Here is a 26,442-nt window from a genome sequence, read left to right as displayed (position 1 = left end):
CAGTAAAATGAATTTGGAGAATCTATAGCCCTTTAACTCAACACTGCAAAGCCAGTTCCACTGCACCCCCCCAGCTGATTTAAAGAACTCACCATCAAGCTTTGATGATTTTTTATCAGCTGTGTAGTGCTAGGGCAAAAACCAAAACGTGCACCCGGGGGGGGCATCAAGTGAAAATAAACTACCATGTTTAATAGGAAAGAAAAAGAGCATGCTGGATAGTTTAACTTTAAAACTTTGTTCAACGCAATTTGGTATGTACATTTTACAACATGGCTAACAAATATGTAATTTTAAGCATTTAAAAATACATTTTAAATACATCTTATTGGAAATTGAAAAAGTTAATTAACACAGTTGCTCTTTTCTGCAGAAAAAGTGCCAAGATCAAAATTTAATTCAGGACTTTCCCACAAAACAAGATTCTTTACATACATGCTAGGTTTCTAACAGTTCAGTGACACTGTCCTAACTAAACATACAGATCTTTGTAAGAAAAACACCATCTGGTGTAAAGTTCAATCTTAATGAATACATTTAAAAGTAGATGACATGCCTTTTGAAATAAAAAATAAGATTTTCCTTTAAGGATTTTCTTTTAATGCAAAGCTGCATGTATTGTACAATAAAACAGGTATAATATACATAAAAATGAACTGGATGTACATGTCAAATAGCCCATCCTTTAACAATTACAAAGTAAGCTCTCCCTTGATAGAAAAGCGCCAGGCCCCCTTTAAGGAGCAGGTTCATCCTCCTAGGGCCAACTCTCAACCAACCGCTAAAGTGGGTATGGATAGGGTTGCATATTTGAAAATGCTATAGAATAGGGTGTTCATTATTTATATATATTTTTATAACGGTGAATTTTTTAAAACTCTTTGTGCACCCTTCAAAGCAGAGAAAATCTAAGAAGTTGATAGATCCTTTGGATCATGGACTTTTGATTTGTTCATTTTCCCCCCACATTTTGGGATCAAGCGTGGGAAAATAATTACATTCATAGTCTGGAAACACTGAACGTCGCCAAAAAAACAACGTGCCCTGTAATAGACGAGTTACACTAGGTCAGTTCAGTTTTATAGGGCGATGATTTCCAGAAAGGCAATGAGAGAGCAGGCTAAAAGGACTGGTATTCTACTGAGTTTTTACCCTCAGTCTTTCAGATGTTTGGCAAGATGACGTGCATGATTAGCTGGGATAGGGCAGTTGGAGACGCCTAACAATTCAATTTAGAAAAGAAACAGCGAAACTAACAAACGGACCAGAATTTCCTTTCCGGTTTGAGTGTTTTGATCCTAGAGGCTTGATCGTCTCCGACTTAAAACACTTCCAATGAGATTTAAAAAATAAAAGACATGGGTGGCGACGTTTGATCATGTTAGGAAGGAGATTTGTATGGCACCATATACATGGAAAATGTATAAGCTAATGTAAAAGTCCATAATATTAACAAAAGGGCCAAATGGACATGGAAAGGTAAACGTTTTGGGTGTAATTTTCTCTTAAGCTATCGGTCATCAATAAAGTGTCTATGATCTGGGATCTGGTTAGTCCACATGAAATAACATAAGTATTAGGTACAATTTCTGACAATGCATCACGGTATATTTTTATACAACTCTCCTGGGCAGAGACAGTCAGACATTCATAACAAAAGGTCCTCCAATAATGATGCTTCTTTCTACTGCATTTAAAAGAAAGGCTTTAAAGCCATATAATAAAACCAATTCCCAAAACAAAAAAAAACTACTAGAGGCAGGTTGGGTTTATACCACAGTGATGAGGCTGTTTATATGCTGGTGGTGCTACACATTGGGCTGTTTCAGGACCATCCATATGTCCCCAGTAACAGACAGGGGTGAGATGTTGACAGAGAATCTACATGAGTTATAATTCAATACTAGACATATCCATAAAAATAAAACCTTGGTTATGTAAAAATGTATTTTTCAATGTAAAAAAATACATTGAAATGTATGACAAATAAAAATGTTACTATAAAATAAATGTCAGTAACACTTCACTTGAGAAGTGGGGGACATTTGGTCACAAACAATGAACTGTCCATTGATGTAAATTTCTTGAAAGTTACACTAATTGATAGATTTTTGGCAAAGTGTCCTATAAATTCAAACAAAGCCAACTATTGTTTAAACAGAAGTACACATTATACAGGAAGTTCTGAATTGGTTCAATTTGATTTGACATAGCATGGGGATATCCTAACATATCATCATCAATATTATTTTCCAATCAACAGCCTTGGAGAACATCTACATAAAACATAGCCAGAAAAAACGCTAACAATACAACATTGTGAAATGTGGTAAAAGAACATTGCGGTTACAATGAGTGTCTACAACAACAAAAAAGAAATTCAGCTAGAGGAATGCATAATGAGATCCTATAGGTAAAATGTTTATAAAATCCCAAGATGGAAAGAAAAAGATGGGCTATGTACCCATACACACTTTACTGGCCATTCCTGTTAAAAATTGGTCTAAAGCCAATGAGTGTCACTGTCAACAGTCCCATGAAAGCACCAAAGGGAGCAAGAATAATCCTCTTCTCAGTCAGCTAACAATTCTGTCCAACCAGACAGACAGCACCTTGGCCCCTCCGATAGGAAGCCAGGAGAAAGAAACTGCTCCTGATAAAAAGCCAGTCAAAAGGAGGAGCCTTCTTGATCTTGCCCACAGTAATGTGATCTAAACATGTGGCTTTATAAATTACTTTTTAACCAGATGTTGCTTAAAAAAAATGGAGACTTTGCACTTTGTTGTTATCGATGCAAAAAAACTTTGTGGGGTAAAAAGAGCGAAAAAGTGAAACCTTCAACAGTAATGGCAATGTTATAATCCAAAAGAGGGCTTTTTACATGTCTGTGTTGGTTTATTCAATCATTCGTTTTTTCTTTGTCCGTCTATTCCAGGGATCAGTCTGGGGGAAGAAGCTCGTGCAGACGAAACCGTTCTCGAACATGTGGCCTCACATCCTCATTCTGGAGCACAGGAGACAGACAGACTATATTAATACCACGGTGATATGAACCTAAACCGATGAGTTAAAGAGATGATTTCTCTGTCAGTGGCTGACCATTTCATTTTGTAAAAGACATTGGTAGCAGGCTACTAAAAATGAATGTTGGGGGCATTGCAAAGCACATGTCAATGACAGCTCAAGCATGTATGGCTTAGAAATGAACAAAATATTACTATCCAATCATGATTAAAACATGTCAAATGTAGCTTGTATGTACCAGCTCAACAAGCTTCTCCAAGAACGGGACAAGCTTCAGGAGTTCGTTGTCATTTTTGTCCATGAACCAGCTCTCAATGGGAATCCCATTGGAAAGCTGTAGGGATATAGAAAGGTATACTCTATTGGATTGTACAACAATAGCATAACTAAAAACATGCGAATATAATTTAAAATGCGAAATGTAGGCTTAATTACGCTATGCTAGGTTGGGTTACATTCGTCACTTGGGGCTGAAAGGCTCACCTGATATGCAAAGGCTTGAGGTGAATTGTCAATAATGACGGTCTTGGACAAGTCTCTTCCAAGGATATTCAGGTCCTTGATGTAGTTCCCTTGTACACAGACACAATGCTCACGAAACAACCTGTGTCTAGGGTTAGTGGAGAGGAGGAAAATCAATCAAGTGTTAAGTCTACAGGTCTGTTTATGAATAATTCAGTCAAACCACAATGTTGACAACTGAACAGCCCATGGAGGCAGCAAGTGCCCCATTTCCCAGCCCCAAAGCCACAATCAACATACAAAGCAACCTCATCCAAACAGAGAGCACTATAAATGCATGTCAAAGCTAAGGCGTGGTTTCTATTACAAAAACACAGCTGATACTGCCAATGCATCTAAATGAAGGGGTAGAAATAAACATTTCACTTACCTAACCAACTGTTTCTTGGGATCCAAGATGTTGAGCAACTTGTCTGCATAAACCTTCTTAGAGGCAGTGAAGAGAATGATCTAACGAGGAAAAGACAACAATACGTTTCTCACTACAGAGTAGCTTAATGCAAGTAACCGTACTCTTTCCATAAACTGTTACAATTAAATAGGAGAAAAGGAAGCCCAGTTTACCTCATAGATTTGAGACATGCGCTCCAGGAACTCTCTGAAGAACGGCCTTAAACGCACATACACCTGCAGACAAGCAAAGTATTAGTTATTTGTACAAAGTATTCAGAGGCCTCTGTTTCTCCTAGAAACTGATTGTGTCGCCCACTTTCATCTGTGGCGGTCTACAAAAGCACAGCTTTAGCACCCTCTGGTGGAAAAGTAAAATGCTTCATTATTTCCCATTTAAAATAGAAACACCTCAATGTCAGATCAAGGACTTCTGTATACCTGATAAATTACATCTTGAAACAGGACCGGGAAGGTAAGTGCTGCATCGTCCAGCTCATTTAAGCTACAGTGCACCAATGTCTCATCCTGGTAGGAATCACAAAAATAGTTGTAAGTTGAAAACCACTATAACAATGCCCTTTAAGTGGATGTACCATTTACAGTAAAAGCTTATTTATGCTTGACCCGAAAATGTGGTAGTAGGCTCAATACGGAGGGTGTGACAATTGCGGAGCCTCCGGAGGCATGCAGAGGCCAAATTGAGCCTCCAAAACGTTGTAACAATGCAGAGGGCTCCGTATAGCTTCACATTGACATGATTGGTTGACGGCAGGTGGGGGCAGTCTGTCCTATATAAACAAATTCTCTTCCTTTCCAAAAGCAATACTCAACAGCTCTGAGCTGCTCCGGGAAGCGCAATAAGTATGAATGCCCTGACATCTGCAGAGGCCGTATCACTGAAAAAACTGCACAGCCTATGCAGATGTCGGATTGAAGTATGAATGCCCTGACATCTGCAGAGGCCGTATCACTGTAAAAACTGCACGGCCTATGCAGATGTCGGATTGAAGTGCACCATGTTATCGCTCACCAGGTCGAGGACCAGGGAGAACTCTGGTGTACTGCGAGTCTTTAGTGGGAGAGCAGGCTTCCTGGTCAGCTGTTCCTCTGTCAGTGGAGGTACATGCTTGATGAAGAAATACCTGGACAAAATCAAATCAAACCGTTCAAAGTCAGGACTTAATGAAATCACGAGGGAAAAAAATATATGAAACTACACTGAACAAAAATATAAACGCAACATGTAAAGTGTTTCATGAGCTGAAATAAAAGATCACAGAAATGTTCCATGATCACAAAAAGCTTAATACTCAAGTTGTGCACAAATTTGTTCACATCCTTGTTAGTGAGCATTTCTTCATTTGTCAAGATAATCCATCCACCTGACAGGTGTGGCAATTTTAAGCAGCATGATCATTACAGGTGCACCTTGTGCTGGGGACAATAAAATGTGCAGTTTTGGGCCTCCCGAGTGGCACAGTGGTCTAAGGCACTGCATCGCAGTGCTAGCTGTGCCACTAGAGATCCTGGTTTGAGTCCAGGCTGTCTCAGCCGGCCGCGACCGGGAGACCCAATTGGCCCAGCATCATCCGGGTTAGGGGAGGGTTTGGCCGGCACGCTCTAGTGACTCCTGTGGCTGACACGGTCGCCGGGTGTTTCCTCCGACACATTGGTGCGGGTTAAGCGTGTCCGTATTCGTTGCAGTGATGAGACAAGACTAACTACCAATTAGACATCATGAAATTGGGGAGAAAAATGGGGAAAAAGTTGGCATGCTACTGCAGGAATGCTACTAGAGCTGTTGACAGATAAATGAACATGAAATTCTCTACCATAAACTGCCTCCAACATTGTTTTAGAAAATTTGGCAGTACGTCCAACCTGCCTCAACAACAGACCACGTGTATGGCGTTGTGTGGGCAAGAGGTTTGGTGATGTCCTTAGTAAACAATGTTGACAACACACAACTGCATTTTATTAACGGGAATTTGAATGCACTTTATTTTACTCGGCAGTTAAGTAATTTCAGAACAAAGTCTTATTTACAATGAAGGCAACCCCGGCCAAACCCGGATGACGCTGAGCCAGTTGTGTGCCTCCCAAAAACGGCTGGATGTGATACAGCCTGCATTTGGAAAGTATTCCGTCCCCTTGACTTTTTCCACATTATTACATTACAGCCTTATTCTAAAATGGATTACATTATCACGTTTACATAAGTAAGTATTCAGACCCTTTACTCCATACTTTGTTGAAACACCTTTGGCAGTGATTACAACCTTGGCTCTTCTTGGGTATGACCCATTCTTCTCTGCAGATCCTCAAGCTCAGTCAGGTTGGATAGGGAGCGTTGCTGCACAGCTATTTTCAGGTCTCTCCAGAGATGTTCTATCAGGTTCAAGTCTGAGCTCTGGCTGGGTCACTCAAGGACATTCAGAGACTCATCCTAAAGTCACTCCTGCGCTGTCTTGACTGTGTGCTTAGGGTCGTTGTCCTGTTGGTAGGTGACCCTTCGCCCCAGTCTGAAGTCCTGAGCGCTCTGGAGCAGGTTTTCATCAAGGATCTCTATGTACTGTGCTCCGTTCATCTATCCTGCCTAGTCTCCCAGTCCCTACCTCTGAAAAGCATCCCCACAGAATGTTGCCACCACCATGCTACAACGTAGGGATGGTGATAGGGTACCTCCAGACGTGACGCTTGGCCAAAGAGTTCAATCGTGGTTTCATCAGACCAGAGAATCTTGTTTCGAATGGTCAGAATCCTTTAGGTGCCTTTTGTCAAACTCCAAGCAGGCTGTCATGTGCCTTTTACTGAAGAGTGGCTTCCGTCTGGTCACTTTGATGAAGGACAACCATCGCCACAGATGAATTCTGGAGCTCTGTCAAAGTGATCATTGGGTTCTTGGCCACCTCCCTGACCAAGGCTATTCTCCCCCAATTGCTCAGTTTGGCAGGGCGGACAGCTCTAGAAAGAGTCTTGGTGGTTCCAAATTTCTTCCATTTAAGAATGATGGCCCAGAACTTCAAAGCTATAGACATTTTTTGCTACCTTGCCCCAGATCTGTGCCTCAACAATACTGTCCCAGAGCGCAATGGACAATTACTTTGACGTCATGGCTTGGTTTATGCTCATGCACAGTCAGGTAGACTCCAATCAAGTTGTAGAAACATCAAGGATGGTCAATGGAAACAGGACGCACTGGAGCTCAAATTTCGGTCACATAGCAAATGGTCTGAATACTTATGTAAATAAGTTATGTTATTTTTAATACATTTGCAAAAATATCTAACACCTGTTTTTACCTTGTCAATAATGGGGTAGTGTGAGGATGAAAATGTTTTGTTTAACCCATTTTACAATCAGGCTGAAAAAAAGTGTGATGTGGAAAAGGTGAAGGTGTCTGAATACTTTCCGAATGCACTGTAGATACCGTGACAAGATCCTGAGGCCCTTTGTCGTGCCATTCATCTGCTGCCATTACCTCACGTTTCAGCATAATTCACAGCCCCATATCGCAAGGATCTGTACACAACTCCTGGAAGCTAAGACCCAGTTCTTACATTGCCTGCTTCCGCACCCATTGAGCATGTTAAGGATGCTCTGGATTGACATGCATGACAGCGTGTTCCAGTTCCCGCCAATATCCAGTAACTTTGCATAATCATTGAAGAGGAGTGGAACAACATTCCACAGGCCACAAACAGCCTGATCAACTTTATGCAAGGTGTTGCGCTGCATGAGGCAAATAATGATCAACGCCCCCACTTAATTTTTTTTAGCATCTGTGACCAACAGTTGCATGTCTGTATTCCCAGTCATGTGGTATCCATAGATTAGGGCCTAATGCATTGATTTCAATTGACTTATATGAACTGTAACTCTTTGAAATTATTGAATGTAGAGTTTATATTTTTGTTAAGTATATTTTCCTTTTTTGTATTCACAAGATAAATGTATTCTAAACATTCATATTCTGGCCTTAACCTCTCTGCGCACGGAACCCAGTAGTTCGACAACATACGGTGATCGCTACATAAATAGTCATATTAAACATTCATTAAAATACAAGTGTCTCACATGCTTTGAAAGCCTAGCATCTTGCTAATCCAACTGCGTTGTCAGATTTAAAAAACGATTTACTGCGAAAGAATACGATGCGATTATCTGAGGATAGAGCCCCATAAAAAAAAAAAACTATTTCAACCAGCACAGGCGTAACAAAATCACAAACTGCAATAAAATAAATTGTTTACCTTTGACGATCTTCCTCTGTTTGCAATCCCAATGCTCATTGTTACACAATGAATGGTCTATTGTTTGATAAATTAAATTTTTATAGCCTAACACAAAACATTTTGTGAACCGTGTGTCGTGAATTCCGTCTCATTCCATTTTTCGACGACACACTCGAGGTAAATACACACACAGAACGTGACTTTTCCAGTCATGTTTGGTTTCATTGCAATCAACTGGTTGATTTGTTTGTAACACAACCAAACCTGATGGGTCATTTCCCGGGATGTATTGACTGAAAGAAACCGATTTGAAGACAACAAGTAATGACATCATTGTGCACCAATGATTTGCCCGCTGTTTCGTTGATTGACTGTATTTTAATCCAATGACCACTGATCGTCTTGAAATCTAGCTGGGTAGATAGCCAATGAGCTGAGGTAAACGGCAATATGTAATGTTTATGTATTGGAAGACCAACCCATGTAGTAAACTGCTGCGTAAAGAGGGTCATTCGCCAATGAAGTTTCATACCGGAAGGAGCAACGCATGTTGCGCACAGCGTTGTTTTGGTAAAGCGCATATTCAGCTGTTTATATATCAATCAGTATGGCGACTAAGTCGGGGAAAGCTAAATCTAAGTCTAGATATATAGATGTACACACAATTTTAGAAGAAATTGATCGAGGGCGATTCATTTAGCGATTCTCAAATGGAGGAATATTTTTTGAATGGAGAGGACATCGTTTTGGACTGGTAAGTTCTTCTCATGCTAATGCCGTTGCTTGAAATTAATAATATAAAATATTATTTGTGAAATGAAATAGCCTATTTGAGGCTGTTGAGGGGAGGGCAGGCCCACAACAACGGCCAAAGTGAAATGGAGACAGATACAGCTGGTCTGTTGTAATATAATAAAGACAGTAGATCTAGCTGATCTGTCATAATATATTCAACCTTATGTTCCCTGTACTCTATATATACACAGTGGGGCAAAAAAGAATTTAGTCAGCCACCAATTGTGCAAGTTCTCCCACTTAAAAAGATGAGGCCTGTAATTTTCATCATAGGTACACTTCAACTATGACAGATAAAATGAGAAAAAGAATCCAGAAAATCACATCAATTTATTTGCAAATTATGGTGGAAAATAAGTATTTGGTCACCTACAAACAAGCAAGATTTCAGGCTCTCACAGACCTGTAACTTCTTATTTAAGAGGCTCCTCTGTCCTCCCATCGTTACCTGTATTAATGGCACCGGTTTGAACTTGTTATCAGTATAAAAGACACCTGTCCACAACCTCAAACAGTCACACTCCAAACTCCACTATGGCCAAGACCAAAGAGCTGTCAAAGGACACCAGAAACAAAATTGTAGACCTGCACCAGGCTGGGAAGACTGAATCTGCAATAGGTAAACAGCTTGGTTTGAAGAAATCAACTGTGGGAGCAATTATTAGGAAATGGAAGACATACAAGACCCACTGATAATCTCCCTCGATCTGGGGCTCCACGCAAGATCTCACCCCGTGGGGTCAAAATGATCACAAGAACGGTGAGCAAAAATCCCAGAACCACACGGGGAGACCTAGTGAATGACCTGCAGAGAGCTGGGACCAAAGTAACGCCTACCATCAGTAACACACAATGCCGCCAGGGACTCAAATCCTGCAGTGCCAGACGTGTCCCCCTGCTTACGCCAGTACATGTCCAGGCCTGTCTGAAGTTTGCTAGAGAGCATTTGGATGATCCAGAAGAAAAATTGGGAGAATGTCATATGGTCAGATGAAACCAAAATATAACTTTTTGGTATAGACTCAACTCGTTGTGTTTGGAGGACAAAGAATGCTGAGTTGCATCCAAAGAACACCATACCTACTGTGAAGCATGGGGGTGGAAACATCATGCTTTGGGGATGTATTTCTGCAAAGGGACCAGGACAACTGATCCGTGTAAAGGAAAGAATGAATGGGGCCATGTATCGCGAGATTTTGAGTGAAAACCTCCTTCCATCAGCAAGGGCATTGAAGATGAAACGTGGCAGGGTCTTTCAGCATGACAATGATCCCAAACACACCGCCCGGGCAACAAAAAAGTGGCTTCGTAAGAAGCATTTCAAGGTCCTGGAGTGGCCTAGCCAGTCTCCAGATCTCAACCCCATAGAAAATCTTTGAAGGGAGTTGAAAGTCTGTGTTGCCCAGCAACAGCCCCAAAACATCACTGCTCTAGAGGAGATCTGCATGGAGGAATGGGCCAAAATACCAGCAACAGTGTGTGAAAACCTTGTGAAGACTTATAGAAAACATTTGACCTCTGTCATTGCCAACAAAGTATTGAGAAACTTTTGTTATTGACCAAATACTTATTTTCCACCATCATTTGCAAATAAATTCATTAAAAATCCTACAATATGATTTTCTTTCTCATTTTGTCTGTCATAGTTGAAGTGTACCCATTACAGGCCTCTCATCTTTTTAAGTGGGAGAACTTGCACAATTGGTGGCTGACTAAATACTTTTTTGCCCCACTATATCTGTTTATTATACCTGTACCTCATATGTGAAACTACTCTAACTGAACATTTTCTTTCACAGTGACACTAACTCTGAATGGGAGCCCCCAGTGCCAAGGTGTCCATCCCCCACTGAAGCTGGCTCATCCAGCTCCTGCCACAAGTGGTGTTAATCTGCCCAAATGTATTTCTGCAGGCATAGATGTGCTCTGGCACCAGCAGCATAATATTGTGTCGAGGACTGAGGGTCTTCCAAATATTGAAAGTGTTATTTTGTAAATGTATATATTTTTTCCTTCGTGTTTTTTTGCGGGGGGTGTGCTAGAATACCATTTTGGTATTTTGTATATAGTTATTCCATTCAAAATGTATAACTTCACCAATTTGGCCACTTGGATACATTTGGGCTACTTGTGTGGGACACCTGGGTCACTTCATGATAAATGTCATGTAGCACACTCATTTTGGAAGTTATCATTCTGAAACTTTGCACAAGTACTGTTTCCCTCGTGTTTTTTCTCTGAAATGGTCCCCATCATTCTATCTGAATGTTTGTTTTATCTTGTTCATTTTAAAGATGATACAACAATAAGAAAAAACAAGTGTTTTTTTCCATTGTATTTTCTAAACCAGATCTATTGTGTTATTCTCCTACATTCAATTCACATTTACAAACTTCAGAGTGTTTTCTTTCAAATGGTACCAAGAATACGCATATCCTTGGTTCTGTGCCTGAGCTACAGGCTGTTAGATTTGGGTATGTCTTCAGGCGGAAATTGAAAAAAGTAGGGGGTAGCTCTAAAAGGTTTAACTAAGGCTGGACTGTTTTGCTTAGAGGGAGCAGATTTGTACTTACGGGTCAAAGACCTCCCAGTCTTCCTCGTATGTCCCCTCTGCAGGGGCTGTGGGCTGTGTCACCACATAGCCTCCTTCTGGAGGGGCGCCTGGGGCTGAGATGATAGGAAGGAGGAGACCAAGAGAAATGGGAAGGAGGGAGTGAAGTGAGAATGATCCTTGTCCATAATAACTTGGACTCTATACCAAGAAGACATTCCTTTATCTCCAGCTACCTGTGAGAGCAGGCATGTCTGTGACGACCTCCTCTTCCTCGACAGGCACTTCTGGAGGATGTGGAGCCCGCAATGGTGGCAGCATGTCGCTGGGGTAAAGGGGCATAGTCGTACACACTTCCTCTGTGGAGGTGGCAGTGCAGGTGGGGGTCTCCTCCACAGTCTCCATGTCCAGCTGCTTGACGATCTCCTCAGCCTCCAACGCCTGGTCTGGGGAGTCCGAACCTGACGTAGCTTAAAATTACAATAGATTACTATATATACACACTACTTATTACCATAGTTCGGCAGGGAAGTTAGATTTGACCACAATATAAAAAATACAACATAACAAATGAGCATCATACAAGGTAGAATGAAGACCGAGGTAATATAGTAGGCCATTTACCAGTGCAGGGAGTAGAGACAAACATGGAACAATTTAGGCTAATCTAACAAGTCAAGTTTCTGCAGAGTACTTGGCACTCTTCGACCTAGCATCATTTTGGGGTATTACCATTTTTATTTGCTGGTGAGAAGAAGTTGAAAACTGGAGAGAAGATGGTTCCCAGGAGCGTGGTTCTAGGCGGACTGGTCAAAGTCTCTGCCGCCTCCTCCAGCTTCCCATTGGGCTTCACAGGCTTACTACTTGTATCATGGTTCGTGTCATGGTTTGTCGCTTCTGTGGTTTAGGGTGAGGAGCAGGTAAGAACAACATGATACGTCACTTTATCAAGACATGCAAACTCCTGTAAAAAGGCCTGTTGGTGTGCAAGGTATGATTACTGAATAGGATAAGGTTTTGTTCCCATCTTTCAATTAATCCTCCACTCCCTTTCCAAACTCACCCCCGTTGACCGAGTTTCTCCTGCTGACTCTGGAGATGGTCCTCCTGGGGGCATCGCCACCTTGTGGTGTGGAAGAGATCAGGTTGTCGTCGACATCGCAGGTGAGCCGTGTCTTCTTCGCTGGGTTCTCCTGCTCTACCTGAGGTAGAAACACAACTCTCATATCAGAACTGAAGGAGCATTTAACTGTAGAATAAACCCCCCAAAAATCTTTCAAAATCTCTTACAGTATTCCCAACATTTATTTTTGAATAAACCCATTAGCAGAAGGCCCAAGGAATTCTGACTCGTATCTGGTTGGATGGACAAAGGACTTGTAGTACGCCAAGTGACAATGTTCCAAGACAAAGAACACATGCCTTCCCAGGGGGATTATTTCTCTCCTGAAATATTGTTTCAGCCAACCCTACCTACCTACCTACCTACCTACCTACTTGGGCAACACAATTAATCAAATTCAGATATCAATATCGCAATTTCTGTACAATATTCATATCGCAAGAGGCTGAGATACTCTTTCTTTGACCTTCCGTTAAAACAACAAAAACTAGACCATGGTACCATTACCAATAAGATGCCCTAGATTCCGTTCATTCACTCTCTACATGCTCAGCGGAAGCTGACCAATCACTAGCCGGGGTCGCACTCTCTGCATGGCATGCACATGCTGGCTCATCACAAGTGTCCCACAGAGCACGCAGTTAGATGCTGGTGAGGAGAGAAGGGGCTTTACCTCAGTGTGTCAGAAGCATGCGTGCTGCTCGTGCTAACGAGAAAGGCGATTTGGTGCCAAAGGGCGCATATTCAGTGGTATGGCAATATTCGGCTACAGGCAAACCAAAGTCAGCCAAATGTGTTGTGCAAAAAGTGCCTCAGAGTTGTGGCGACAACTAGAGGCAACACAACAAAAACACTGTCATTTGAAGAACCATCATCCCCTACTTCACGACGATTGCATGGTGAAGAAAAACGCACCAGACAGTAATTACGCTCCTTAGTAAAGACAGCAAAGATAAGTTGTGTATGTATAGTACATGATCTTTATGTGCTCTTGAATAAAAATCTATGTAAAATAAATAAAGTAAAAAAGCTCCCAACAGCTGCAAAGCCCCTCAGCTAGACACCTATGTTAAACAGGAATTGACAAGTATAACGCCCTACGAAAAAACATCCCACAGACGTCACCCAGAAGGGCTATCACCCAGCCAAAGACATGTTTCACATTTACAGTCAGCAAAGCTTAGAGGATAAACAAGCTGGACAGGATACATGACTCCGTCACTCAAGTCACCATCCCAACGCTGTATAACAAAATTAAGGGACAAGTTGAAACAGAGCTCACATGATTATTACACGACTACAACATAGGCCTGTCTTTGGTCTAATACAGGTATCCCAAAATGGGTGCAATGCGTCAGGGGTACGCCAAATAAAAATTTGATTCACCCCCCCCCCCCCCCATTTTCAAACATGGGGTTATACATTTGGGTGATGTTTTCTCTCACCTGAATGATCTGAATCTGAGATTACAGGGACTCTCCGCAACTATATTCAATGTGCAGGACAAAATTGAGGCTATGATTAAGAAGTTGGAGCTCTTCTCTGTCTGCATTAACAACACACAGGACTTTCCATCATTGTATAAGAACATAATTACAAATCATTTGTAGACTGCAAATTGACCATAAGAATCTAAAAATATATAATATTTGACTAAAACATAATTTTAAACTTTGTTTACATTTGTATACGATTACATCTCTATTATTATGGGTGGGAATACTTGGGAAAATATGTCCTAAATTAAAATCACTTTGCTGATTTCCTGGTATTTTTAGTCTATGTTCAACAATGAAAATGGTAATTTTCTGGGGCTCAAACGAAACGACCTGCAAGGCAAATCTGACTCACCAGTTAAAGAACCCTGCTATATTTGATAATAATGTTAAATTAAGAGTACTACACCTACATATTAATAAACCTATGTATAACAATGTTGAAAAACATTAGCTTAATTTGGTTTTTGTATTCAGTTAGCACAGTATGTATTAACTCATCTCATTTTAGAAGTGATGTTTTCGACCCGGACACGTGTTTTAAATATGTCTGACAGAATTACCACGTTTTCACCCAAAATCAGAATTGCAATATCTGGCTTCAAAAATTCTTAATTTAATTTTTTCCCAAATTGTAAAGCCCCATTACCTACTATCCTTCTACAATCTCTAGAGCCACCGCTAAAATTGGAACACTGATTTTGAAGACAAGCCGCTGCATTCCACCATGCATTTCTAGGGAAACATGACACTGGGTACTAAAACAGACTTTACTTGTTAAATCTGGATAGGGGCTAAATAAAAGTCTAGTTGAGGGGGGTGCAAAAAGATGCTGCTTACATAACACAGTGCTAAAATGTTTAACTTGGGACATGTAACTTCGGTGATCAAACAGCTGTAGAACGTTGGAGGAAATGTTACTTAGGGTGCCAGTTAGGCGCAGACACTCAAATACATCCCAGAGATTGCACCCTACTCACTATATAGTGCACTACTTTTGACCAAGACTCATAGGGCTCTGGTCTAAAGTAGTGTACTATATAGGGAATAGCATGCTATTTCGGAGACAGATAAGAGACAGCACAGCTTACCTTCACAGCATTGCCTCTGATTAATTTCTTAATGGTGGACAGCAGGCCTCTCCCGCCACCTGTCGGCGTGCACTCCTCCACTTCTGAATGCCTCCGCTTGGTCCGGGATGTGCGGGGCGCATGGGCAGGGCTCGACTGCTGAGATGCCTTCCGCATTCTCAGCCTCATTGTTTTAAGAGCCACATGTAAGACTGGAGGACAGACAGGGCAATGCGGGTTGATGGGCAAAAGCGGAGAAATAGGAAGAGTGGGAAAAAACAGTTTGTTAGTGTAAGACCTGATTTTCACCCTCTTCATACAGTCAGTCACATGATACACAGCCTAACAGCTAAAAAGGAGTGGACAAGCTGGTGATTTGAAAACCCTCAGTGAACAAAACACCAGCAGAAAAAGTGCTGCTGTTGCTAACATCTGGTTGCATTCAAGACACCATTTCCTCTGCATCACAGTACATCATTGCTGCCTACTTCAGTGAATGTGTTTATCTAACAACTGATGGGACAAATTGATCACAAAAAGTATCTGAGGACATTAGAGATAATGGAAACAATAGGTCCATCTTACAGAGAAAAAAAACATGCATAGGGAAAATGACTTACTGTAAGTAACCACAGCACTCTTCTCTCAAGGAGCACACCCACCCACCCCCGTGCTTACTTTCACATGCTGACCAAACTAGCTCCACATGTGTGCATGTTGATTTTGTCTATCAACACCAGATGGGTTCAATATCAAAACCAACTATATTAAATTTGGGGACAGGTCGAAACACGCATGAAACATTCATGGACATCTAGCTAGCTTGCTGTCCTGGGAGATAAAGTGGGTTATTTTACCTGAAATGCATATGGTCTTTTTTTTGCTGGATCTTGGTAGAATTTTGGCACATTTTGAGTCACACAAAATCATTTTTTTTTTATTTTTTTTATTTTACCTTTATTTAACCAGGCAAGTCAGTTAAGAACAAATTCTTATTTTCAATGACGGCCTGGGAACAGTGGGTTAACTGCCTGTTCAGGGGCAGAACGACAGATTTGTACCTTGTCAGCTCGGGGGTTTGAACTCGCAACCTTCGGGTTCCTAGTCCAACGCTCTAACCACTAGGCTACCCTGCCGCCCTGCCGCCCCTCATGACAGGACCAGGACCTATCAGGCACCATGCCAGACAGTGGACACAGCCCTCTCTATCCACCACTCCCATTGCACTGCAGAGAAACCCACTGCTTCACTACATCTGCATTACATTACCATGGGGCCTGGCCTAAACAGTGAACACACTTTCTCAACAGATCCTAATATAACAAAGTCCATTTACTTCTGAGAAGAACCGTAGAATGTGAACACACCATCCATTTTTTCAGTCACTAATGTAAAGTTTCCATCCCTTGTCAAAACATGTGAAGGACAATTTATTTTATTGCCCAAATGAAATTAGCAGCTGATTACAGGGTGGGGATTCGGGGAACATATGTGCCTATAACATGTCCATAGATACAAGACAAGTAGCCAGACTTATTCAATACATGCCACAGGGAGGATGATTTCCAAATTAACACTAGTCTTAACAGCTATTGCTTCGTCACGGTGATGTTGAACTAGCATGACGGGAATGTTATGTGGTACTATTGATGTAATATGACAGCAATAGTGTCCTTGTAATGACTTCAAGCCCCATGGGCACAGGGGTGTCAGTATGAGCAACGCAATGCCGCAATGGAGAGGGGAGCAAAAAGGTTAGCAACAAGTCAGAGATTAAAAATAGCTTCAAATCCAGAGACTAAAAAATGTCTTATACCTAGACAATAATATAACCAGTAAATAAGATTATTTATGAATGAAGGAACGACCTAGCTCTCCGTTAGGCTAAGCCAGGCATCAAACAAGGCCCGCGGACCAAAACCAGCGAAGCATTTCTAACCAGAAGGCGCACTGATTTGCGATGTCTATTCATTTTGGCCCGCTTCCATACCGCCCATGATGCGCTGCGCTGTAAGTCACAGAAAGCACTGCCAACATGCTGCACGCTAAACAGCACTGCATTGCCACACACGCCTGCATGCTGTATCGCATCACTAATGGCACTGACCAAATCTACCGGACCAAAAGTTTAAAAAGGTGTTGTTGGCTTAATGTCCATGCCAAGTTTCCGTTCCAACTGACCATTGCAGTAGCCTACAGAAAATGTCCTTTGTTGTCAAAAGGTTCAGATAAATGGATTCACATGCAAGTGTAAATGACTAAAGGACCATAGGGCACACAAGCGATTATAAATTAGTTAACAGTTGAGTCCTCTGCTTTAAGAAATTACACGTGCATCTGTGAATTGCTCTGCTTTCGTGTGTCCCGTTACAGCACGCAGCAATGTCCTCCTAGGCCACAAACATTTTTGCAGTCTGGCTTCGATTTTTAAAGCGTAACAATTAATAACTGAAAAGCTAAACCTTTCAATAAAACACATTGCAAAGGAGAAATGTAGGCCTATGACAACATTTGAGCAGTAGCCTAGGCTACAACAACCTAGTTACGTTGTTATTTGGAGTTATTAAATACTTTGACTAGGGTCACAGCATATTTTGCTCATCTGCAAGCATAGCAGCAAAGACTGGAAAAATATTATTCAATCTCTTGTTTTAATATGTTAAAATTTATATACAGCATCCTATGTGCATAAGTGGGTTGTGGTTGTACGCACGTTTTTTAAATAAAAACAAATAGGCTAGGTCTGGCCCGTGAATGTTGTCGCCCCCCCCCCCCCCCCCCAATATGGCCCATGTGTGGATTTGAGTTTGACATCCCCGGGCTAAACCAGCCAAGGAGCCAGCAGATACGGCACGCCTCAATTTTGCCTGCAGAACTCGGCATGGATGTAAGAGCCAATGAACACGAATCACACACACATACAGTTCCTCTAGTCACAGCATGCCTATGTTTTTACCATCTCAAAGCATGACTCATTCACAGCTTCCAACAAACCAAGGATGCAGCCAGCAGCAACACTATACTGGGGAAGAGGATTTCCTTTTTTCTCTTTATTTAAACAAAAAAGGAAATGTATGGATATATAACACACATCAAGTAAGGTTGCAGATAAAGCTAGATTTTTATGAAATATAGTAGACTATTTTCACTGCCCCCAGATTACAACCAGCTGTTACACATGTTACAAAGAACATGGCATATAGTAGCTAGATGCTAGCTATTTGCACATACACACGCGTGCGTTCTAAAACAATACTAAAAAAAATTGTGTTTGAAGCGGTGTGAAAACCATTGAAATGACCTCATGCACACATAGCTCAGCGGTGTGACAACGATGCAAGTTGTTAAAAATCTAACAACAACCTCCTCATTTTATCGTGGCCCAGTTCACCCTACTGCAGGGTTACTCAACTAAATTCTTACAGGGGCCAGATTTGAAAAGGGTTATTTATTTTATAATATCTTATAAAGCACTTTCATTAAAATTAAATGTCGCTAGAAGTTCATTTTGAGTGCTTTAAGACCAGCCCAATTCAGTGCACCAAATGGTTTTACATAATGGAAACACAGTTGACCTGCATCACATTAATTAATTTCTACATGCATCACTACATCTTGGTTTTTATTTACACATAGGAAACATTTTATGCATGGTTTATCTCAGTTTACCAACATCAAATTGTGTCCCATTTTCAATATAATACGTTTTCTGTCTACTTTTGTTTTTACACAGAAACATCTCAGTTGACTAGCTTTTGCAGAGCAGTCTCTCCCATCTCATCAGTAGAGAATTGGTGCCTATAAACTGCACCACCTCTGTGGGGACTTTAACTTTGTAACAATATTTTATGAGTTTGCTTTCAGTTTATCTTAAAACTCTTGACATCACAGGAGTGATGTGTACTGTTGACCGAATATAGTTGTGCTGCGTAGAGAAATGGAAGATTTTGTTTGAGCTTAAAAATCAGGAGAAAATGTGAAAACATTTTGAAAATAATAACCGTTTTATACCTCCCCTGTAGTCCCAAATTAATGTCAATTCAATTGATTGAAGATGTCACAAAAACAAGACGTCATACGAGCACCTCAAGCACTTACTAGATATTTGTTGGATTTCTCATGGCGGCAATCACTGAAAAAAAGCAACCATCTCATCCCTAAGCTCTCATGGGCTGCTCTCGAGAGGATTATTACTCTTGCTTAGCCACCAAACAATATGTAAAAGTAAATAATGATGTCCAGCAGACCACAAAACAAGCGGTGTTGCAGGCTAGGCTGTTGATCGGATGAAGTTTATGATAGCTGTGAGTTAAACACCGTGGACTGAATTAAGCCCAAAGCACGCTCTGGTGTAGTGATCTCATCTGTGGTGAAAGAGCCGATAGGCGGGCACCCCTATTAGCAACTCGGAGTGGCTGGAACTGGTATGTTGGATTATATTAATTGACAGTACGTAAATGGGCAGGACTACAGGAAAACATCTCTCCCATTAGAGAATATTGAACGAGGGCTCCCTTTGGCACTAAAAATCTAATTATGAAAAAAAAATGTTTTTAATTATATGAAGGTTCAGAATTTATCGAAGGGCCATTCTAAATTGATAAATGGCCAGTTGAATAGCTCTGCCCCAGTGTATGACCAAATTAATACTTTTTTTTGAAGGAAAGCATGAAAGGTTCAGTTAAATTGTTTGCATCAAGACCAATCTTGAGTTGGCCTGGTATCCAAACTGAATTTCTCAACATAACCAACAAACTGAGGTATTTTGGGTATAAAAATAATATTTATGGAACAAAAGGAACATTTGCTGTCTAACTGGGAGTCCTCAGTGAAAACATCCGAAGAGCAAAGGTAAACGGTTAATTTGATTGCTTTTCTGATTCGTGACCAAGCTTCCTGCTGCTAGCTGGACAATGCTATGCTATCGATAAACTTACCCAAAAGCTTGTCTTGCTTTGGCTGTAAAGCATAATTTTAAAATCTGAGATGACAGGGTGATTAACAAAAGGCTAAGCTGTGTTTCACTATATTTCACTTGTGATTTCATGAATATGAATATTTTCTAGTAATATTTTTTGACCGTTGCGCTATGCTAATTAGTGTAGTTGATGACAATTCTCCCGGATCCAGGATGGGTAGTTCCAAGATTAAACATCTTGGAAAATTGTCATAGCTTTAGAAGCTTCTGATAGGCTAATTTACATTATTTGAGATGTACCAAGACTTCAGAAAAAGATTGTAGACCTCCACAGGTCTGGTTCATCCTTGGGAGCAATTTCCAAATGCCTGAAGGTACCACGTTCATCTGTACAAAACAAGTAAGCAAGTATAAACACCATGGGACCACACAGCCATCATACCGCTCAGGAAAGAGACGTGTTCTGTCTCCTACAGATGAACATACTTTGGTGAGAAAAGTGAAAATCAATCCCAGGACAACAGCAAAGGACCATGTGAAGATGCTGGAGGAAACAGGTACAAAAGTATCTATATCCACAGTAAAACGAGTCCTATATCGACATAACCGGAAAGGCTGCTCAGCAAGGAAGAAGCCACTGCTCCAAAACCGGCATAAAAAAAGCCAGACTACGGTGTGCAACTACACATGGGGACAAAGATCGTACTTTTTGGAAAAATGTCCTCTGATCTGATGAAACAAAAATAGAGTGGTTTGGCCATAATGACCATTGTTATGTTTGGAGGAAAAAGGGGGAAGCTTGCAAGTCAAAGAACACCATCCCAACCGTGAAGCATGGGGTGGTAGCATCATGTTGTGGGGGTGCTTTGCTGCAGGAGGGACTGGTGCACTTCACAAAACAGATGACATCATAAAGAAGGAAAATTATGTGGACATATTGAAGCAACATCTCAAGACATCAGTCAGGAAGTTGTCCATTTGGAAGACCCATTTGCGACCAATGATCCCAAGCATACTTACAAAGTCGTGAAAAAAATGTGTATGTAAACTTCTGACCCACTGGGAATCTGATGAAAGAAATAAAAGCTGTAATAAACCCTTCTCTCTACTATTATTCTGACTAGAAATCGACCGACTGACTTTTTCAACGCCGATAAAGATTATTGAAGGACCAAAAAAAGCCGATATAAAATACACTTGTGTATTGATTTTAATGGGATTTCAGCCGTAAGAAGTTAAACTTGTCTTATAAAAAACAATCAACCTTAACATAATCACTGGTTAACTACAAATGGTTGATGATATTACTAGTTTATCTATCTTGTCCTGCGTTGCATATAATCGATGCGGTGCCTGTTAAAACTTCTTGCGACTACCAAACCCGTATCCGGGAGCGTAATCATAGCCTCAAGCGCATTACCATAACGCAACGTTTCCTATTCATGAAAATCGCAAATGAAATAAATATATTCAAACGCAAGCTTAGCCTTTTGTTAACCACTGTCATCTCAGATTTTCAAAATATGCTTTTCAACCAAAGCTACACAAGCATTTGTGTAAGAGTATTGATAGCCTAGCATAGCATTAAGAATTGCATTCAGCAGGCAACATTTTCACAAAAACAAGAAAAGCATTCAAATAAAATCATTTACCTTTGAAGAACTTCGGATATTTTCAATGACGAGACTCTCAGTTAGATAGCAAATGTTAATTTTTAGTTCACAAATCCAAATTCATGAGGCGCGAGCACTAGGTCCAGACGAAAAGTCAAAAAGTTCCCATTACAGTTCGTAGAAACATGTCAAACGATGTACAGAATCAATCTTTAGGATGTTTTTAACAAATCTTCAATAATGTTCCAACCGGACAATTCCTTTGTCTTTAGAAATGCAGGTCGCTCTCACGGGCTCGCGCGAGACTGAGCTCATGGCATTCTGCCAGACCTCTTAGTCAAACAGCTCTTATTGTTTCCCCTTTCACAGTAGAAGCCTGAAACAAGGTTCTAAAGACCGTTGACATCTAGTGGAAGCCTTAGGAAGTGCAATCGGATCAAATTTACACTATCTTGTATAGGCAAAGAGTTAAAAAACTACAAACCTCAGATTTCCCACTTCCTGGTTGGATTGTTTCTCAGGTTGCCTGCCATATGAGTTCTGTAATACTCACAGACATCAAACAGTTTTAGAAACTTCAGAGTGTTTTCTATCCAAATCTACTAATAATATGCTATCTTAGCTTCTGGGCCTGAGTAGCAGGCAGTTTACTCTGGGGACATTATTCACCCATGCTACTTAATACCGCCCCCCAGCCATAAGTTAATTCTAGCTAGCACCTTACCGTGGCTCCTTGCTGCACTCGCATAACAGGTAGTCAGCCTGCCACGCAGTCTCCTCGTGGAGCGCAATGTAATCAGCGTCCAAAAATGCAGATGACCAATTGTTATGAAAACTTGAAATCGGCCTTAAAAATCTGCCATTCCGATTAATTGGTCGACCTCTAATTCTGACATTTCACATTCTTAAAATAAAATGGTGATCCAAACTGACCTAAGACAGGGATTTTTTTACTAGGATTTAAATGTCAGGAATTGTGAAAAAACTGAGTTTAAATGTATTTGGCTAAGGTGCATGTAAACTTACGACTTCAGCTGTAGCTATCCTCTTCCTTCATACCTGAATGAATGTGGCCATTTCTAGCAAGCAAAGTAAGTGATTTATATTTTGCTTGTGTACTGCCATATGTCATTAACATAGCTCCGTTTGTCACTGGTGCAGATAGTAAATATCCTAAACCTAGCCATCTACTGTAGACTGCAAACTAAAACCGGGGAGAGGGGGAGGAGTATTCACTTGCTTTATGTACACACAAATACATATTTCCACATAGCTGATGAATTTACATTTTTGTTCTATAAAGACTAATTGTGTCAATATGGTGTGAATATTGCAGAAAATTCCTCAGCCGTTTTCCATATTAAAAAGTGGAAGTGCCACTTACAGCTCACCATTTACAGTAGCCCACAGGAAATATGTTCCTCCACCATGTACAGTAGGTTACAGGCAATATGTTCCCCCACCAAGTGAATCATATAAATTTTGATCTTGCATTGGGGGCTTTCCTTATATGCGGGGAGCATGAACTGTAAACGAACAAAGATATTTTAGAGTTAAAACCCATGTATATTTAATCTCTACAGGATCGGAGCCACCCAGGACATTTGAGCTAACGTGCGCTAATATGATTAGCATGATGTTGCAAGTAACAAGAACATTTCCCAGGACAAACATGCCTTATATGGGCAGAAAGCTTAAATTCTTGTTAATCTAACAGCACTGTCCAATTTACAGTAGCTATTACAGTGAAAAAAATACAATTTTGAGGAGAGTGCACAACAACAAAAAATGTATCACGGCAACTGGTTTGATACATTCACCTCTGAAGGTAAATAATGTACTTACATTAAGTTATCTTGCTCCGATTTGTCATCCTGAGGGTCCCAAAAATAAAATGTAGCGTAGTTTTGTTTGATCGAATCAGTTTAGGTTCTACATTTTGAACCCCTGCTGTGCCTGCCTGCCTGCCACCCCCCGAAAATGTGAAAAAGGTGTCCGATCCTTAAGAGGTTTTACGTAGTAAGACGTGAGGGTGTGGGATATGTGCAATATACCATAGCTAGACGCAACACGGAGTGCATGGATACAGCCCTTAGCAGTGGTATATTGGCCATGTACCACAAACCCCGAAGTGCCTTATTGTTATTATAAACTGGTTACAACATAATTTGAACAGTACAAATACATGCTTTGTCATGTCCGTAGTATACAGGCTGATACCACAGCTGGAACCATTATATACTACTATAAAGAAATTCTAGACTGTGTGGTTCGAGCCCTGAATGCTGAAAGCCATGGTTTTTCAGACCATATACCACAGTTATGACAAAACATGTATTTTTACTGGTCTCATTACATTGGTAACCCACTTATAATAGCAATAAGGCACCTCGGGGTTTTGTGAAATATGGTCAATATACAGCGGTTAAGGTCCGTGACCCAGCCTTCAACGGTGCTTCTTGCCTAAGAACAGCCCTTACATGTGGTACATTGGCCATATACCACCCACCCTCGGGCCTTACTGCTTAAATATACAGCACCAACTACATAAATATCTGTTATTAAGGTCCATTATCTGCTACCTGTAATTTAATTGTGGGCTCTAGAAAAGAGTTCCCATAGTGACTGCAGCAGCCCATTCATTCGCCCTCACTACTGTTTGGTGGTGGCGATGTATCGTCCCATAACATGTGGAAGGTATGGTTAGATGAGGGGATGGTCGATCAAAATGAGTGGAAAGTGGGAACACCACGCACACTTCGTTGATATAGCTAGTTAGCTAACTAGACAGTCTTCTGGCAAGTTAATCGAATTGTCACTGTTCAAAATGTTTCTTCCGACTCCTTCGTGTAATGGGCCAATGCTGGTTGCAATTCAAGCTAATTACCAACTAACTTTTTCTATGTCCATGGACGGGCAGCCCTAACCAGGATAGTATACAGAAAGTGGGCGGGAAATTAAAGCTTGCTACCGACCACTCGTGTCCAGGTAGAAGGCCGTAAAAGCAGGACGCCAATAGTAACTAACTAGTTAAACATCACGCGAGTTCGCTGCTAGCAAGTAACAAACATCGTTCGAAAGTAGCGCGCGATGTTAGTTCACGTTAGCTAGCCGTGGCGGCTACCCCGCTAGCTAGCAAAAAACACAGCACCTAGATAACTAGCTACTGTACCTGCCATTTCTCACTGTCCATTTCAACTGAGAAATGTTAGCGGTTTAGCTATGCAGTTAGCTGTTAGAATATCTAGCTAGCGAAATTAAACTTAGGTTGTGAGTGGCTGGACAAGCAATATTTTAGCCCCTTCTGTCCAAAGACAAATGTGACTAGCTGGCTAGTTGCTAACGTTAACTAACATTAGCAAAACTTAATTAGCTAGCACTACCTAAACTTTGCTAGCTGATTAGCTACCTATCTTGGCAACATGGATCTAGTCAATTAGCTGTTTTAGGCAAGTTAATCAAGACTGATGTAAATGTACAAGAAATCAAACCAAAATTTACAAAACCATTGACTAATTTTCCGCAGCAAAATGGTTACATGTTAGCAAACCAGGAGGCCGAGATTTTAGCAAGACAGGGTCAAGTTGGCTGGCTAACTACTGTACGTTAGATTGCTGTTGTCCATGCCTTGGGGGCGAGAAAGGAAAATATTTATTTGTACGTCACTCACACATGCTGAAAGACGCTTGAAATAATCCCTACTTACTTTACAGTACTCCACAGTATCTCGAAAACGAGTTGACTGATCAAGCACTGCTGGCTGCCACAGTGCGGACAGCAGCTTCTTCTTTTTCTTCTTGTTTCCTCTCTGCTGTGCTGTTTTTATGAACCGTCTAGTAGCTGATACTGCGATGTGCTCCCAGACGCCATTTCCCGCCTCCTCACCCACACTCTCTCGATGCAGATACCCGGATGACAGAGGCCCGCTTGAGCCAGAGGCGTCAATGAGGTGGTTCGTTTATCTGGCCCGGGTACCCCGGTGAGAAGAGTTTGAATCAAATCAAACTTTATTTGCCACATGGACCGAATACAACAATTGTAGACATTACCGTGAATTGCTTACTTACAAGCCCTTAACCAACAGTGCAGTTCAAGAAGAATAACATATTTACGATGCAGGCTAAAATAAAAAGTAATAATAAAAAGTACCACAATAATAATAACTAGGCTTTATACAGGGGGCACCGGTATCAAGTCAGTTGAGGTAATCTGTACATGTAGGTGGTGCCAAGTGACAATGCATAGGTAACAAACAAACAGCGAGTAGCAGCAGTGGTGGGGGTAGAATTGTTCAGCAGTCTAATGGCTTGGGGGTAGAAGCCGTTGAGGAGGCCTTTGGTCCAAGACCTGGCGCTCCGGTACCGCTTGCCGTAACTTGGGTGACTGGAGTCTGGCAAAGGTCACTTCGGGTGAAGTGATTGCATTCATGGTGGAACCGGGCTGCTTTCCGGGCGTGAGCCAGGTGTCCCACTCTGGTGGACGGCGAAATCGGTTCAAAACAAAGGTGACGTTAGTTATAAATCAGTTTTTGTGTTTTCACATTCAACAGTGATTGCTTTGGATTAAACACTTTACCTGCCATCCCAATGAAAACAGTTTGAAAATTCAAACATTTATTTTAATGAAGAGATGTATGTTTCTGGACGATGCACCATGCTGACATGACCAAGCCGCGTAGATTTTATTTGAGAAGGGCGCTCCT

General features: G+C 41.1%; 1 protein-coding gene across 1 annotated transcript; it reads right to left on the bottom strand.

Moving 5' to 3' along the window:
- Window positions 1-363: 363 nt before the first annotated feature.
- Window positions 364-25,686, bottom strand: LOC139411405 (CTD (carboxy-terminal domain, RNA polymerase II, polypeptide A) small phosphatase like 2b). The gene is made up of 13 exons (XM_071157732.1): window positions 25,447-25,686; window positions 15,231-15,421; window positions 12,584-12,722; window positions 12,253-12,417; window positions 11,757-11,990; window positions 11,543-11,636; window positions 4,970-5,081; window positions 4,378-4,464; window positions 4,111-4,173; window positions 3,917-3,996; window positions 3,508-3,634; window positions 3,263-3,358; window positions 364-3,004 (listed from the first exon to the last, which is right to left on the bottom strand). The coding sequence occupies exons 2-13, from the start codon at window positions 15,396-15,398 to the stop codon at window positions 2,939-2,941; spliced, it is 1,431 nt and encodes a 476-aa protein (XP_071013833.1). The 5' UTR covers window positions 15,399-15,421; window positions 25,447-25,686; the 3' UTR covers window positions 364-2,938.
- Window positions 25,687-26,442: the final 756 nt, after the last annotated feature.

This window comes from Oncorhynchus clarkii, chromosome 6 (genome assembly GCF_045791955.1).
Source record: "Oncorhynchus clarkii lewisi isolate Uvic-CL-2024 chromosome 6, UVic_Ocla_1.0, whole genome shotgun sequence".
NCBI lineage: Eukaryota > Metazoa > Chordata > Actinopteri > Salmoniformes > Salmonidae > Oncorhynchus > Oncorhynchus clarkii.
The sequence above is the reverse complement of the archived record's forward strand: the minus strand, read 5'-3'. Positions and strand labels throughout refer to the sequence as shown.

Coding starts and splice junctions, on each gene's coding strand:
- LOC139411405 (XM_071157732.1), bottom strand. CDS start 15,398: ATGAGGCTGAGAATGCGGAAGGCATCTCAGCAGTCGAGCCCTGCCCAT. Junction 12,723..15,230: donor TCAGAGGCAATGCTGTGAAG/GTAAGCTGTGCT, acceptor TTTCTACCTCAG/GTAGAGCAGGAGAACCCAGC. Junction 4,465..4,969: donor TCTCCCTGGTCCTCGACCTG/GTGAGCGATAAC, acceptor GATTCCTACCAG/GATGAGACATTGGTGCACTG.